General features: G+C 41.9%; 1 protein-coding gene across 2 annotated transcripts; it reads right to left on the reverse strand.

Moving 5' to 3' along the window:
* Positions 1–4,171: 4,171 nt before the first annotated feature.
* LOC113443613 (T-cell-interacting, activating receptor on myeloid cells protein 1-like) lies at positions 4,172–15,983 on the reverse strand. Of its 2 annotated transcripts, none has more exons than XM_087917897.1 (5): positions 15,917–15,983; positions 13,583–13,867; positions 12,250–12,444; positions 7,739–7,999; positions 4,172–4,605 (listed from the first exon to the last, which is right to left on the reverse strand). In XM_087917897.1, exons 1-5 carry the CDS (start codon positions 15,951–15,953, stop codon positions 4,475–4,477), a joined length of 909 nt encoding a protein of 302 aa, XP_087774023.1. In that variant the 5' UTR covers positions 15,954–15,983; the 3' UTR covers positions 4,172–4,474. The 2 variants fall into 2 exon arrangements, with proteins under 2 accessions (XP_087774023.1, XP_026567746.2); XM_026711961.2 differs by having other exon boundaries at positions 12,250–12,537.
* Positions 15,984–16,745: the final 762 nt, after the last annotated feature.

Here is a 16,745-nt window from a genome sequence, read left to right on the forward strand (position 1 = left end):
ACCGTAACCATCATAAGTATGGGTTGGTTGCCAAGTGCCTGAATTTTGATCATGTATGTCAAGCCTGAATTTAGATTAGTGGTGGAATCATATGAATTCAGTATGACACACTTTGGTAACTCTAAAACAGGCATAGAAACTCAGAATCAGCTACATCCAGGTCATGCCAACATGTTAACTTCTAATAAATCCTTTGAAGTTTGGGAAGTTTGCTCAAGACTAATGATTTAATTGGGGTAACTGCCAGAATCCTGACACACTTGAGAAATTGGGTGGGGCTGGGGAGGAGAACTGAAGTGGATGAAGCTCCAGCCAAAACAACAAAGCAACAAAGTGGTCAATGTCTGGAATACTCTACCTGACTCTATGGTTTCTTCCCCAAACCCCAAAAACTTTAACCTTAGACTGTCTACTATTGACCTCACCCCTTTCCTAAGAGGTCTGTAGGGGTCTGCATAAGCGCACCAACGTGCCTACCTTCTCTGCCCCATTGTTTCTTTTTTATTCGTATCCATTTCATGTATTCATAACCATGCTCATATTTATGCCTGTTATCTAATACTTGCTTGACAAATAAAATAAATAAAATAAAATAAAACATAGCTGGGCAATGAGTCAGCTGCATTCCAACTGCTCCTCAGCAGAAGGAGTGAAGTTGCCAAGAAACTATTTCATCTCCTGGTTGAACAATGTGACATATTGTTTTGGGAAAATGTGAAGGTTCTAGCTATGGTGACGTGGAAGCCTGGGAAACTTTCAGTAGTGGCTTTCACCAGTTTGTGCCAAGATGTGCAATTAAATAAAATGATTCTTTGAGGAATTGCAATGCAATGCCTCTGAATTCTTTTTATGATGATTGCATTACTTGGAACCTGACAGTGTAATTGTGGGAATGCTGTGGTGGTTGTAAGTGTGAGGACTGGTTGTAAGTCTCTGTTTTTCAATTCATCTTCAAACTACCACTAAATGAACGGTTGTACCTACCTGCATTATATGTTTGGGGTGTGTGTGAGGAGAGGTATCTCCCTTCAATCCTAAATCAGGAAGAATGGGAAGAAAGTCCCATCGCCACCTTCTCTCCAGGGGTGCTCAAACTGCCTTGTAAGAGTGCTTGAGTGGAGATAAGGATTGCGGATGGTCCAGTATCTCCCAGTGAATTTTTACTGCTGAGGGTGGACATGATCTTTGTCTTCTAAGCGGCAGCCCAACATAGCTTCGTGCTGGTGGCAGAGAGCAGAGACTACCCCAATAAACTCACATTTCTAATGCTTATTGATTATGTGCCCCCAGGGCCTTCTCCAAACTGGTCTGCTTCCAAGCTGGTCTTTCAGGTCTTCCAATGGCCAACTCACCACAGCCAACTTGTGGTGGGACAACTCGTTGCACAACAAGAGTTTCACTAATATCAAAGAAATAGCGGAATAGAATCATTAAAGAAAGGAGGGATAAAATGAAATGGGTGGATGACAAAAATTAAAACTAAATATTTTAAATAATTCAATTGAATTGTTAAATTGTCCTGCTGTGGCGAGTTGTCCCATTCTGAGCCCTGAGTAGCTGCACCTTGTTGTAGAGATCCTTTTCTTCTCTTTCCTTCCATTTTTCCCAGCCTTATGGATTCTTCCAGGGAGTTAAGCAGTGGTGGGATTCAAATTTTCTTACTACCGGTTCTGTGGGCGTGGCTTGGTGGGCATGTCAGGGGAAGGATACTTAAAATCTCCAGTCAGAGGCGGTATTTGCTGGTTCTCCAAACTACTCAAAATTTCCGCCACCAGTTCTCCAGAACGGGTCAGAACTTGCTGAATACCACCTCTGGAATTAAGTCTTTGAATAATGTATCCTGAACATGGTCACTTGAGCCTAGTTGTTTGTGCCTCAAGTGAAACTGATGCTTAAAAAAAAAAAATTCTTGGCTATCCATGCTTTTTTTATTGATACGTTAAATAAATGATTGATGTGTGCTATAGTAAGGTAGCACACCATATTTTAAGCATTCTGCACACCATATTTTAAGCATTCTGCTTTAATGATGAAAACATTCATAGATCTTAGTAAACAGCTTTAGTTTTAGACCTTGTGACTTCTCACACACTTCTCTCAGCCTTTCTTTTAGCATATTTAGCTAATTTCTAAGCATGTTTTCCTTAGTTACAAGTAAATGTACTGACAATCATTTGGCCTATTCTCTAAACCCCCAAAATATGTATAACAGTGACATTCACTGGACCTATTTCTGAGTTAACACAAAGGATGGATAGCTAGTATTTAATTTAATTTCTTGTATATTCAAAATATGGGCCTTATGTTCTTTTTTTTCTTCTTATATTGGCTTATGCTAAGCTGTGACTTGCTTAGTGTTAAATAATTATCTGGCAATTGTATATTATGGTTTATAAATAGCAATAGCACTTAGATTCTACACAGCTTCACAGTGCTTTACAGCACTTTCTAAGCGATTTACAGAGTCAGCCTATTGCCCCCAACAATCTGGGTCCTCATTTTACTGACCTCAGAGGGATAGAAGGCTGAGACAACCTTGATCCAGTGAGACTTGAACTGTTGAACTTCTAGCAGCTGGCAGTCAGTAGCAGTAGCCTGCAGTACTGTATTCTAACCTCTGTGCCACCATAGTCTCAATTTTGTGATTTGCTAAGCTAAAAGCAAAAGAATAATCAAGACAAAAGTACAGAAGATTTTTATGGATGAAACATTCATCCATGAATGTCCATTCAAGAAACAATTAGGCAAGTGGTGTCAAGGGCACTGCAATATTATTGTGCAAATGATGTACAACCCATGGGTATCCAAAAAGAGGTCAAAAAAGTCAAGATGGTGGCAGCAACCACACAATTGGAGCCCTGCCTCTCTTTTTTTTACATGCCTTATGGCATCTTGTAGGTAATCTAGTCTATCCCCTGCTCAAGAAAGAGACCCTACACCCGTGATGGGAAACCTATGGCATGTGCGCTGGAAGTGGCACACAGAGCTGTCACGCAAGAGGTCACCCGTAAGAGTCCCACTAAACATGTGTTGTGCGCACGGCCCACCTGATAGCTAATTGTCAGGTATCTGGTGTGCATGTGCAGGGGCGCAAGAGACACATGTGCATGTGCAGAGAAGTGCAGTGTGCATGGGGGGTCTCGTGCACATGTGCGGGCGGCAGGAGGCTCAGCGTGCATTGCCTTCTGGGTGCTGGCATGTGAGTGAGCGTGCGCGCACAAGCATATGCACAAGTTTTGGCACAGAAGCCCCAAAAGGTTAGCCACCACTGCCCTACACCATTTCTGACAGAGGGTTGTCCAGTCTCCTTTTGAAAGCTTCCAATGATGAAGCACTCACCACTTCTGAAGGCAAGCTGTTCCAATGGTTAATTGTTCTCATTGTCAGAAAATTTATCCTTATTTCTAGGTGGAATCTCTCCTTGATCAGTTTCCATCCATTATTCCTTGTCTGGCCTTCAGATATTTTGGAAAATAGGTTGACCCACTTCTCTCTGTGACAGTCCCTCAAGAAATGGGAATCTTTATAGAGGGTTGGACTGCAAATCCCATAATTCCAAGCTGCAAGGGCCGGTGGAGATGCTATTTGTTTCTAAGGTTCGACACCACTCTTTTACTCCCAATCGGTTCAGCCATTCAGTGAGATTCTGTGCTCTGATTGGCTGAACTGCCTACACTGGGAGAAATATCAGCGGTACTGTAATTTTCTTCAACAGATAACACTATCTTCCATATTTTGTTAACAAGCATCCATAACACAAAGTTGAAAAAATTCCTGTTTCAGGGAATTTTGTTCACCTCAATCTAGCTTCCCAGAAGTAAGAGAGTAAGTTGAGGACTGCTCTGACAGTATTCTGGTTACTGCAATAATTCTCTATAAAACTCCTATCTACCTCCAATCTTCCATAAGACAGACAAGTACATAAATAAAATAAAAGCAGCCTTTATTGCAGATATGAAGACCAGCTTCTACGGCTTCCTAAATCTGGGCAAATTATCCCAAATTGGGTAAAAGAAGTTTTTCTTCGGGTAATGATGCATGAATCCATTACCCATCACAGCAGGACAGTTAAATTTAAATTGACTTAAAGGTTGCCACATGTGCTAAAATACATTCAAAACTCCCAAAGTATTCCTTTTAAGATGAAAATGGATGACATTACCAAAGGTAATTTGTTGAAATGACATACAGATGACATTGTTTTTATGATACAGATAGTCCTCGAGTTAAGGCCATTCATTCAGAGGCTGTTCCAAGTTATGAAGGTGCTAAAGAAAAAGACTTGCAATCACTTCTCCAGTTCAATAAGACTTTTTGATAAACAGTTTTGCATAATGAAAGCTTCAATCTGCACAGGAAACTTTCAGTGACTTGACCCCTCTTCTCACTAGATGCAACTGCCAGAAAAGACCATTTCAAGCCATGCTTTTCTGTGACTCCACATATCTTGCTGATTCAGAAGCTTTTGCCTGGCTCAGTTTTCCGGGTGCCTCTCAGTCCAAAATGCATTAGCCACAAAAGCCAGAGCTGCAAGAAGGATTGTGAACCCGAGACCAAGCCGAATGGAATGGGCTGCCGTGAAATCAGTGCTCGGCAGAAGTGACTCTTTAAAGGAAAAAAAAAGTGTATATATAGATATACTGTAAAAAGGAAAGCATTTTCACAATAGATCTTTATTATGCAATCTGACTTTCTTAATGACATGTTTTGTATTTGATGAGCTTTTAATGGTTTGAACTTTAATAGTTTAATTATAAGACTGTTATTTAAATTTCGTTCTGGCTGGCTTGAGCACAACTGATTAAATCTTCCCTGAAAGGAACAGAATTGCCACTGATCCTTCAAACTTTTGTAATCAACTCATGACCAGAATTAAATCATTGCCATGATGTGCTTAACCATAACTGTTAAACAAACAGCTGGCTGAGTTGGCACACTCATGAAACATCCTTGGTGCTCTCTGAGCTTGGTTGTTTTCTTGCAGACATTTCATTACCCAAATTAGATAACAACATCAGTAAGGAATGTGTTTATTCTCAATTTACATTCTAATGGCTTGCCCTGTCTGCACTGGTAAGAGTGCTTTGTCCAAAGCTGAAATTGTACCATAGTGAGATTCAATATAAGTAGGCCCTTGGCTGTCTCCCAGCCCCCAGTCTTCTATTTCCCATTTTTTCTCCAACGCCCAGTGAGATCCCTACAGAGGACAATCTCTTGACAAATGTCTTTCTGGGTGAATAGACCAGATCAGGAAATACAGATAGTTCTCAAGTTGGAACTGTAATTGAGCCCACAGTTTTGTTCCTAAGTCATGATGGTTCAAAAGCGAGCCACTAAAGTGGGTGAGCGTGGCCAATTTTACAACCTTTTTTGCGGCTGTTGTTAGGGAATTATGGCACTCATAAACTGAATATGGTGTTCGTTAAGTGAATGCTGAGGTTGTTAAGCAAACCCATTGTTCACCAGGGGACTTTTTTTTTGCCAGTAATCAGAAATAAAGGCCAGTTTCAGCAAAAATATCATTAATCATGGTTGTGGGATCAAAGAATGCAGCAAACAGCCATAATTGTGGGTCAACTGCCAAGCACCCAAAATGTAGGCATGTAACTGCAGTGGGGACCCAAACACTGGAATTTTGAATCCAGGTCGTAAGTAGCTTTCTGGGCTCCCATTATGATGATGAATGGTTGCTAAGAGACTACAAGTAGTCCTCGACTTAGAACAGTTCATTGAGTGACTGTTCAAAGTTACAACAGCAGTGAAAACAATGACTTATGACCATTTTTCACACTTCTGACCGTTGCAGCATCCCCATGGTCATGTGGTTTACATTCGGATGCTTGATAACTGACTCACATTTATGACAGTTGCAGCGTTCCAGAGTCAAGTTTTGCAATCTTCTGATGAGCAAAGTCAATGGGGAAACCAGATTCACAAAACAGGTTACTAATTTAACACCTGCAGTGATTCACTTAACAAACATGGCAAGGAAATTTGTAAAATGGAGCAAAACTCACCTAACAAGTTTCTCACCTAGCAACATAAATGTTGGGCTCAATTGTGGTTGTAAGTTGAGGACTATCTGTAATCATAAGTCGAGGACTCTACCTGTAGACTCTATAGAACAGTGGCCCCCAACCTTTTTTGTGCCACGGCCCGGTACCGGCATCACAAAATGATCCGCGACCCGATACCGGCATCAGCACGCATGACAAGGCAAGGCGAGCCGAGTGACCGGTCAGCCAGCCGTCCCCCGCTTCTCCCCGCCACCTTCAACTCCTCCTTTGTACCTTTTTTGTGCTTTTTTGTGCTTTCTTAATCTCCTCCGCCATCGGGATGGCTCTTCGTTTGAAGCCGCTGCCCCCTCAATGAAACTAAGGCACGAGGATTCCTTCAGGACCCAAATGCCGCTTTCCAATCGGAAAAGCTCACCCGGAAGCACTTTCTCGTCGAAACAAGATGGCGGTGCCCAGCAAACTGGTGGCCCAGTAGAAAATGATCCACGGATCGGTTATCGGTCTGGGGCCCAGTGGTTGGGGACCCCTGCTATAGAACATTTAAAAACTACTTTTATTTAGATTGGTTATAGCAACCTAATCTTGTAAGTCTGATTAAGCTTAACCCCTCCTAACTTTTATACTGATGTGAATTAGGGTGGTGGTGTCTGAAACACTTTTGTAATCCTCCCTCACTGTTTGGATTTTCCTTCTTAGTGGTTTTGGTAACAGATCTTCCCCCTTTCTTTCAAAGTCATCCCCTTTATAAACTAGATCCTTATGACAGCAAGAGAGATTGGGATACAAAGCTGGAGGCATCAACCAGTCCATTTACTTAACTCTCCTTACATATGCAGACTCAAGAAAGCATCACTCGCTGGGAACATCCGCAGGATAGACTCCAGCAATGTGGGGAGCAAGGCCATAATGATAGCAATAGCAGTAGCACTTAGACTTATATACCGCTTCCTAGTGCTTTATGGCCCTCTCTAAACAGTTTACAGAGTCAGCATGTTGCCCCAACAATTTTGGCTTCTCATTTTACCCACCTCAGAAGGATGGAAGGCTGAGTCCACCTTGAGTCTGATGAGATTCGAACTGGCAAATTGCAGGCAGCGTCTTGCAGACATTTCATTATCCAACTAGCAATTTTAACACAGGGGCCTGATGGACACTGGCCCGACCAGTACAAGGGCCCCATACTAATCTGTGCATATTAACCCTTCAATGCACCTTGTATCATATAAATACAACACCATATTTATTACATTTTACTGCATCTTTTTTATTAATACTAACATGCATTAATATAAATTAACACTGAAAATTAGAAAACTTCCCAAATTAACATTGTGGTTCAGCACATGTGCAATGTCAGCCACTCATACCACTCCTTTTTATTCCTGTGAGTAGTTGTTGCAGGGGCCCCAGTACATTGTTTTGCCCAGGGCCCATAATGCTGTTAAGACAGCCCTGCCAACTAGATAATATCATCAGTGCTAGAAAGGAATGGGATTTGCAGTGATGATATTACCTAGCTGGGTAATGAAACGTCTGCAAGAAAACAGCCAAGCTCAGAGAGGCACCAAGGTCCCCACACTTCCTCTTTAACTGTAGTATTTTCTTCAAAGTTTGGACTGTGAGCTCCTCGAAGGCTTTGCAAACCCTCATTTACCTTGATGGTACCTCACAATCACCTCCACTCTCTCAGTCTCTCCCACCCTCATTCTCTCTGAACTCACCTTGTGTCTGCCTTATGGTGTCGTTGAGCTGGTTTTCCCCAAACTGGCAGCTCAGTTTTCCCTTGAGGTTTCTGAGGGCATCTTCTGTGAGCCCAAAGCTGGCGCTTGTCCCATTTTGCCATGCTCTGGTTTCAGCAAAGAACTCCCCATCAACATAGAGATGGAACCATCCCTCAGCTGTGGGAGGCATTGAACAATTCACTCGATGCTTCCCTTCAGAGTCAACCAACACCTCTTGATATCTGCTAACATCAGACCCATCTGAAAAAAAAATCAGTAATCGTGTAAAAAGGCAATAAAATGAGTAAGCAAGGCAGTTTGCCAGGAATAGGTCAAAAAAGTCAACATGATGATGAGGTTTGGATTGTAAAGTTGTGGTGGCCATTTTGTCCTCTCAGCTGGTAAGTAAGAACTCAGCCTTCTTTTTATTACCCTATTTACTCCCCAGATCATATTTCAGAAACAAAAGCTGGATGGTTTTATTAATTTAGTCATTCCCGCAAAGATTACTGGAATTTCTAATAACGTAGGGTGTCCAGACATGAACTTTTCCGTGTACTTTTTTCACACAAAGGAACAAATGAAAGGACCAAGAAAGTAAGAGAACAAGCAGTTCTCTGAAATAAATATTGGGATACGGTTGTGTGTTATGTGTGTATGTATGAGTAAGAGAGAGAATAGTGCAGGAATTAAATTATGACTAATCCAGTATTTTCCCTTCTTATGCTACCTTTCTTTAGTTCAAACAAAAGATCTTCCAGAAAATGGCAATTGTATATTAAATAACTCAAAAGAGTAACCTCACAAAGGGAGTTTACTAGGTGGGAGATCAGGATAAAATCAGCCATTTTAATCATATCCGAATATGCCTTTAAATTCAGTTTTGACTCAGCAATATATTCAGAAGTGGGTTTCCCCACCCCATTGCCTTCTTCTTTCTGGAGCTGAAAGAGAAGAACTGATCTCAAGACCCTCTTTTGGATTTGTGTCTAAGGCAGGACTAGAACTCACAATCTCCTAGCGCAGGGGTCGCCAACCTTTTGGACCTCAGGGATCACCAAACTCATAATTTTAAATCTCAGGGACCACTAACCGGTTCTGTGGGTGTGGCCTAATTTGTGGGTGTGGCTTGTGGTCATGTGAATGACTGGGCAGGACTTGTATGTAAATATTATAAATATTTATATAAATATTGATTTTTTTTATAAAAAAGAGCAACTTTTACCCAAAATCAGGCAAAGCAGGCAGGCAGATTGAGTTGTTCACAGAATCACAGATTCATTCAGAAATCTATCTATCTGCCATTGGCTAGCTCAGTCTGTCACTAGCTCAGTCTGTCACTCAGTCTGTCACAAATTTGCTTGCAAGCAAACTCATAAAATTAACTCACAACACACCATGTATGTAAATATTGATTTTTTTATTTAAAAAAGAGCAACTTTTACCCCAAAGCAGGCAAAGCAGGCAGGCAGATTGAATTGCTCACAGAATCATTCAGTGATCTGTCTATCTGCCATCGGCTAGCTCAGTCTCTTAAATTTGCTTGCCATGAGTCTGCACTGAGTAATAGAACCTTCAGTCCTAAGGGAGGTTCAGCTGTGCTTAAAAGCAGAGCCAAAGATCTAAAGACTAGCTAGAAAGCAAGAAATCCAACCATTTCCTGCCTCCTAGCTAATCTAAATCTCCTGGCACAGCAGAACAACTGATGATCGAAAAAAGGAAAAATAGCAATTGAGCAGGCAAATTTGCCGGGTAAGGAGTGAATGGGCAGGGAGGGTTCCCGTGGGCCATGTGGGCAGCCTTGTGTTTCTGCGCAGCCTGGATTAATTGCTTTGGGGAGGGTGTTCTGGACTTTACAACCCATATCTGATTATAAAGCAGACAGATTAAACTCCAGAAAGGCATCCATACAAAGTTTTTTTATTGGTTCATCGGGCATCCTCAAATATAATTCACAGTTACATCAAGATTCATCTCAATGTCCAATTCCCTGCATAGCTGAACTTTATGGTGTAAACGGATAGTTCTCCTTTCATTCCGATAATGGTGGAGCAAGGGGGTGAGGCAGCGGCATGCTGCTGGGGTCTAGGAAAGAGTGAAGAAACCTCCCCCAACCCACCAAGGGTCAATTCAGTGACCAATCAGGATTACAGATGTAGACACATGACATGGACTCCATTTCCCAGGATACCTTAACTACATTTACCATGATGCATTCCCTTAAGGGGACAGCTCCCAATTCCTAACTAACTATCCCAATTCCCAATTAACTATAAACTGTCTGGACAGCACACTCCCCGCCTGGAATTATAAATTCCACCACCAACTAAATATGAACCACCTATATAACTAAGAGAAACAGTAAGCAATAATAAAGCATCAAACAAAACAAAGCATGCAAAGCTTGAGGTTCAATCTTCAAGTTCAGCCTTTCTCCGCAGCAACATTAGGTCGGTGGCTGGTCTGGTGGAGAGCTTCTTGGTGAAAGTCTACTGGTCGCAGGAAGAATCTTGCGACCTCACTATCAGGACCTTGACTTGGCGGACTAGTCCATCAGAACTGGGTAGGACTTGTTGCACAAGTCCCATAGGCCACAAGTTCAGATGCACATCCTTGTTTTTTAGCAAGAGAAGGTCTCCTTCTTTGAGGTTCAGTTCTTTGGTCTTCCATTTACAACATCTTGTAGGGTAGACAGGTACTCTTGCTTTCAACGGTTCTAAAAGGTATTGGCAAGCTGTTGAACTTGTCTCCATTGTTGTTTGTACAAGTCCTTAGAGTCAAGGTTCCCTAACGGTGCGGGCCAGTCACCCATCTTCTGAGTTAATAAAGTAGCTGGAGTGAGAATCGTCGGATTCTCAGGATCTGAGGAAACCGGAACTAATGGTCGACTGTTGATGGTGGCATCTGAACTTGTGGCCTATGGGACTTGTGCAACAAGTCCTACCAAGTTCTGATGGACTAGTCCGCCAAGTCAAGGTCCTGATAGTGAGGTCGCAAGATTCTTCCTGCGACCAGTAGACTTTCACCAAGAAGCTCTGCACCAGACCAGCCACCGACCTAATGTTGCTGCGGAGAAAGGCTGAACTTGAAGATTGAACCTCAAGCTTTGCATGCTTTGTTTTGTTTGATGCTTTATTATTGCTTACTGTTTCTCTTAGTTATATAGGTGGTTCATATTTAGTTGGTGGTGGAATTTATAATTCCAGGCGGGAGTGTGTTGTCCAGACAGTTTATAGTTAATTGGGGAATTGGGATAGTTAGTTAGGATTGGGAGCTGTCCCCTTAAGGGAATGCATCATGGTAAATGTAGTTAAGGTATCCTGGGAAATGGAGTCCATGTCATGTGTCTACATCTGTAATCCTGATTGGTCACTGAATTGACCCTTGGTGGGTTGGGGGAGGTTTCTTCACTCTTTCCTAGACCCCAGCAGCATGCCGCTGCCTCACCCCTGCTCCACCATTATCGGAATGAAAGGAGAACTATCCGTTTACACCATAAAGTTCAGCTATGTAGAATTGGACATTGAGATGAATCTTGATGTAACTGTGAATTATATTTGAGGATGCCTGATGAACCAATAAAAGGACTTTGTATGGATGCCTTTGTGGAGTTTAATCTGTTCTGGACTTTACAACCTCTATCTGATTATAAAGCAGACAGATTAAACTCCACAAAGGCATCCATACAAAGTCTTCTTATTGTTTCATCAGGCATCCTCAAATATAACTCACAGTTACATCGAGATTCATCTCAATGTCCAATTCTCTGCATAGCTGAACTTTATGATATAAAAGAATAGTGCTCTTTTCATCCCATAGTAGTGGAGCAAAGGTGAGAAATGCCAGCACGACACTCAGGTCCGAGCAAGATTGAGAGAACCTCCCCCAACCCACCAAAGGTTAATTCAGTGCCAATCAGGATTACAGATGTGGCCACATGACATGGACTACATTTCCTAGGATACCTTAACTACATTTACCACGATGCATTTCCTTAAGAGGACAGCTCCCAATTCCTAACTAACTATCCCAATTCCCCATTAACTATAAACTGTCTGGACAGCACAGGGGCTGCTCTGGGGGTGAGATTTCTCTGCGGCCCACCAAAATTTTCTCATGGACCACCAATGGACCACCGCCCACCAGTTGGTGATCGCTGTCCTAGTGATTGGCCCAAAGTAACACAGCTGGCTTTCATGCTTAAGGCTGGTCTAGAATTCAGTTCCTGGTAACTGGTTCAAAGTCACTCAATTGGTTTTCATGCCTATTACAGGACTAGAGCTCACAAGTTCCTGGTGATTGTTCCAAATTCACCCAGCTGGCTTTCATGCCTAAGGTGGGACTAGAATTCAAGTCTCCTAGTTTCTGGCCTGCTGCCTTTAACCACTATACCATACTCTGTCTCAGTCAATCCCAACCTGGAGCCACCATTCCTCACCCATTGTACAATTCAGGTAAAAGATCCATCTGCTTTAATTTTGGCAAGATGTAACCTTCTTGCCTTTCCTCACCCAGGACTTTCAGCGCCACAGGGTTGCTGGCATTGGACCAGATGACAGGGTCAGTGAGGCTGTGGTAGTAGCATGTATACCGTCCTTCATCAGTCTTTGAGACATTCTTCAGGGAGAATTCAGCCATGTTGGAGTTCCCTTGAGGAGTGACCTCATATCGGAAGTCCCTGGCCTGGTAGAAGACAAAGCTGACACCTGAAAAGGGAGCCCAACAATGGAGTATCCAGTCCTGTCCCACTGAGATTTCTGTGCTGGGACTTGCAACAATTGACGGCTTCAGGTAATGCACTGGAGGAGACAAAAGCCTTACATTTATCTTCAGGACTAACCAAGTTAATTGATATGGTATGGTTAATTGAATTGGTATGGTTATTATAATGTATGTGCCCCACCCTCTCTACGTATTGCAGGGTTTCAGCAACTTTAAGACTTGTGGACTTCAATGCCCAGAATTCCCCGGCCAGTCATGCTGGCTGGGAAATGCTGAGAGTTAAAGTCCACAAGTCTTAAAATTGCCAGGGTTGGATATTCCTGCTCTACAGTAATGTTTCTCAACCTCAGCAATTTTAAGAACTTCTGAGAGTTGAAATCCACACACTTTAAAACTGCTGAGGTTGGGAAACACTGCTCCAGAGCATCAAATGAAGCAAAACACAATAAAAATTAATCTCTGCCTAGTGTATGCCAGTACCCCAGGCAGGAAGGAATGGAAAACAATATATTTTCTTTCAGAATAGTAGCGAGATCTGTTTCCTTGGAAGCAAGCTTTTCTAATTTAAATAAAGTGTGGCTTTTTATTGGTTTTTTTAAAAAATGTAGATAAAAACCAAGTTTTTATATCTGCAATTAGAAGTCGGCATTCCTAGCCAAGCCTTCTTTTGAGGACAATGGGAATTGAAGACTTTTTACAAACCAGAAGTAATTTTACAACTGAAAATAATTGCTCTTCCACAGGTCTGGGTGCTCTTCTATCCTGCCCCAGTTTGGAGCAGGGTTGACGTTTGATCTGATCTGTACATATTTCAAACAACATATACGTAGTTATGATTGAAATATAGTGTAGCTTTTCAAAATTTAAAAAGGGGATGCAATTCTTCTTTCTTACTTTTTTTTTTTAAGCTTTGGAGGTAAATTATCCTTGATTGCAGAGAATAGCAAATAAAATGAGGTTCATAGAAACCAATTTTCAGCTTTCTGCACTGAAGAACTATAGGATGCACAGGTAGCACTTGACTTACAACAATTTGTTGCAAGAGGGAGGGAGAGAGGGAAGGAGGGAGGGAGAGAGGGAAGGAGGGAGGGAGAGAGAAGATAGATTCAGCTTAATACTCACTTTCTGTGGTGTTTGCAGGCTGGCTGAGTGGAGAGCGGATTGCCTTCCCAGCCTCCCAGATTTCATAGCTACAATGGAATTGCTCATCTGGGCCAACTTCATGGACTTCAAAGGTGGCACTAGATTCTGTTGGCAAAGCTTTCTTTTGAGCTACTGGCTTCTGGCTGCCTCCCATGTATAAGGAGAACCAGCTGCCTGCATATTCCTCCTGGGCAGAGCACTGAAGCTGGTGCTTTTCCATTGCATCTTCAGCTTGGTGCCATACAATGGATGGCTTTGGCAGAGCTGGAGAAGAGACAGAATGGGGAGGCTTGGATTACCATACGTGCCAAGCCCAGTGTGGTTTGTTTGGTTCTGGTTTAGTGCATGCTGTGTAAATCATTCCAACTGAAAGTTATTCAGTCAACCACAATTAGATAAACCAAACTGTAAGGTGATGAATAATGCTAGCCAAAGAGAATCTGCATTTGTACAAAAAACCAACCCATAGGTAAGAGGGAATAAAGATGAATGCACCACCATTTTATTTGGTGTCCTGTCCAAATCTAGATCAATCACTGTTGAACTTCACCAAAACCAGAATTTGAATCCAAAACTCCATAGATTCTTCAAAAACCAACTGTTACAGCTATCAGTCTGGTCTGCGAAAATTAACACAACTACCAGATGGCACCAGCAGATTAACAAACATTTTTTTGTTGTCTTCTAGTGGTCATTTGGATTTTTGCATACCTGAACTGGCAGCTCTAACAATAAGGGCTACTCTGCATTCGGATTACATGTTTCCCCTGGGTTAAATGTCTGCCTCTGTTTAATGAGTCCTGAAAGAGGAAGAGATATTAAAATGGCTGTGGGCATATCCTCATTACCTCTTTTTGATGGGTCAGCAAGTTGTGTGAATATAGACAGGGAGAACATGATGCTAAATGTAGATCAAGTATTCTCTCTGCAATACTGTGGACAGAAGTGTCATCCAAGAAGCTCAGAAATAGCCTTTTGTCTTACATCTGAGGTGGCTAGCCTGATAAACTCAGAAAAGTTGGGTTGTAACTTCTAGAGCTCCAAACATTTCAGCTCCAGCAGAACCAGAAGGTGTTGGACTGGGGAAGGCTGACAGGCATACAAAACCCTGGTTCAGTGTCATGCTAGACCATTGTTTGTTTTATTGTAGTTTGCAGGAACTGCTGAAATTGATTGGATTCATGCATCACCCCAACCCCAGGCGCTCAATTCACATATAATCCTGCTTCAGGTGGAATAACAAGTCCCTCCCTCCCCCACAAGTTATTGTGCCCAATAGAAAATGCTAAGAGCCACTTTGATGTAGTGGTGAAGGCACCAGGCTAGAAATAAGGAGTCTGTGAATTCTAGTTCTATCTAAGACAAAAGCCAGCTATAACCGTAACCCTAACCCTAACCCTAGGAAAGAGGCAATGGTAAACCGCTTCAAAAGTCTTGCCAGAAAAACTGCAGGGACTTATCTAGACAATTGCCAGGAGTCAAAAGGCAAGCAAGAAAGCCTCTTTACTTTTCACCAGTTAAAAAGCTGCAATATAAATGAATGAATAATTATTTATCCTCTGCCTTTTCATTGTGGAAAGGGAACTTCATGAAGACAGTGACACCCAAGCAGGAAAAGCCAAAAGGGAACATCAGGCCAGCCATAAAACAAACTTGCATAGGAAAAGAGATTTAATAAAAGGTATTGAAAGAAGCCCCCTAGACAAAAGCCAAGTAATTAAGAAAGCTAGAGAAACAAGAAAAAGAAATCCCCTACAAACAACAGGTCATGCCAAATCAGCAAAACAAATAGACACAAAATATATTGCAAAGGAGACAGACAGGAGATTGCCACCAAACAAATATAAGAAAACATTAGGGTGAAACTGATAATCCAATCAAACCACCCCGCGGAGTTTACCCTCTGGCGGAAATGAAGACAACCCCCGACAGGATTTAAAACATTAAGAAATACAAACACAAGCACACACACACACACAAGGAGAAAAGGTATAAAAATCAGGGGTTTATTATACAAAGATGGCTAGCTCTAGGAACGCAGACTTCTTGCTATCTCTTGCCTTCCTGAAAAATAAAAAGAACCAGCTTCCAAGCAGTTGTCTGTGTCCTTGCACCGGATTTCTCCCAGCAGGAAAATCGAGCCCTCAGAAGAAAGGCATTTTCCAGCCTTTCAACATCATAACACCCCAAATCATCTTACTCTGGCCAGCAGCCCCTTCATCCCTCAATAGTAAGTCTGGCTCCACCCCTAGAAGGACCATTCTCAGGATGAAGGGTTATAGAGTCTCAAGGATCCTTCCCACCAATACTCACAGATTGTAAGGAGCAGGAAAGGGAGAGTAACGGGCATCTTTAGAGAGATGCAGTCTGTAAATGAGGAAGAAAAGGGCTCAAAGCTCTGAGAAATGTGATTATTCCTTCCCAGGAAACAGTGATAGATCATCAGTCATGATGGTTAGGAAGGGAAGTACAAGAGGAAAAAATGTTTTTTAACTAATGAAAGAAAAAAGGAATTCTGATCTGAGCTGCTCTATTTTAAGGTAAGCAGAAAAATCTGGCAAAAAGTGGTATCTTGATAATGGCTACATTTATACTGCATACTAAGTCATGGTTTACTTTGGATGACTAAATTATCCTTACCTGATTTGGTTCATACACTACGTTACACTATAACCATGGGTTAAGCCATAGTGCCTCATATTCAGACTTGCCATAAACAAATACAGTAGAGTAAATCACATTTGGACATGTGTTTTGTATACAACAGAGCTGTTATGCTAAATAGTTTAGCACAAAGCTTGAAAAGTCTGCTTGATTCACAAAACACCCTTATTTGCAAACTGAGAGCCAGTTTGGCCTAGTGTTAAGCACTAGGCTAGAAATCGAGAGACCACGAGTTCAAATCCTGCCTTAGCCATGAAAGACACTGGGTAACTTTAGGCCAGTCACTCTCTCTCAGCCCAAGCCACCTCACAGGGTTGTTGTAGGGAAAATAGGAGGAGGAAGAAATATTAGATATGTTCACTACCTTGAGTTATTTGCAAAAAGAATAAAGGCAGGATACAAATAATAAAATAATTGAGCAAATGACATTTTGAATTATTATGTTGTGTAAGCATAGCCATTGTGTTGTGTGAAGTCA

Source organism: Pseudonaja textilis, chromosome Z (genome assembly GCF_049901715.1).
Source record: "Pseudonaja textilis isolate UNSWEBS1 chromosome Z, rPseTex1.2, whole genome shotgun sequence".
Classification (NCBI taxonomy): Eukaryota; Metazoa; Chordata; class Lepidosauria; order Squamata; family Elapidae; genus Pseudonaja; species Pseudonaja textilis.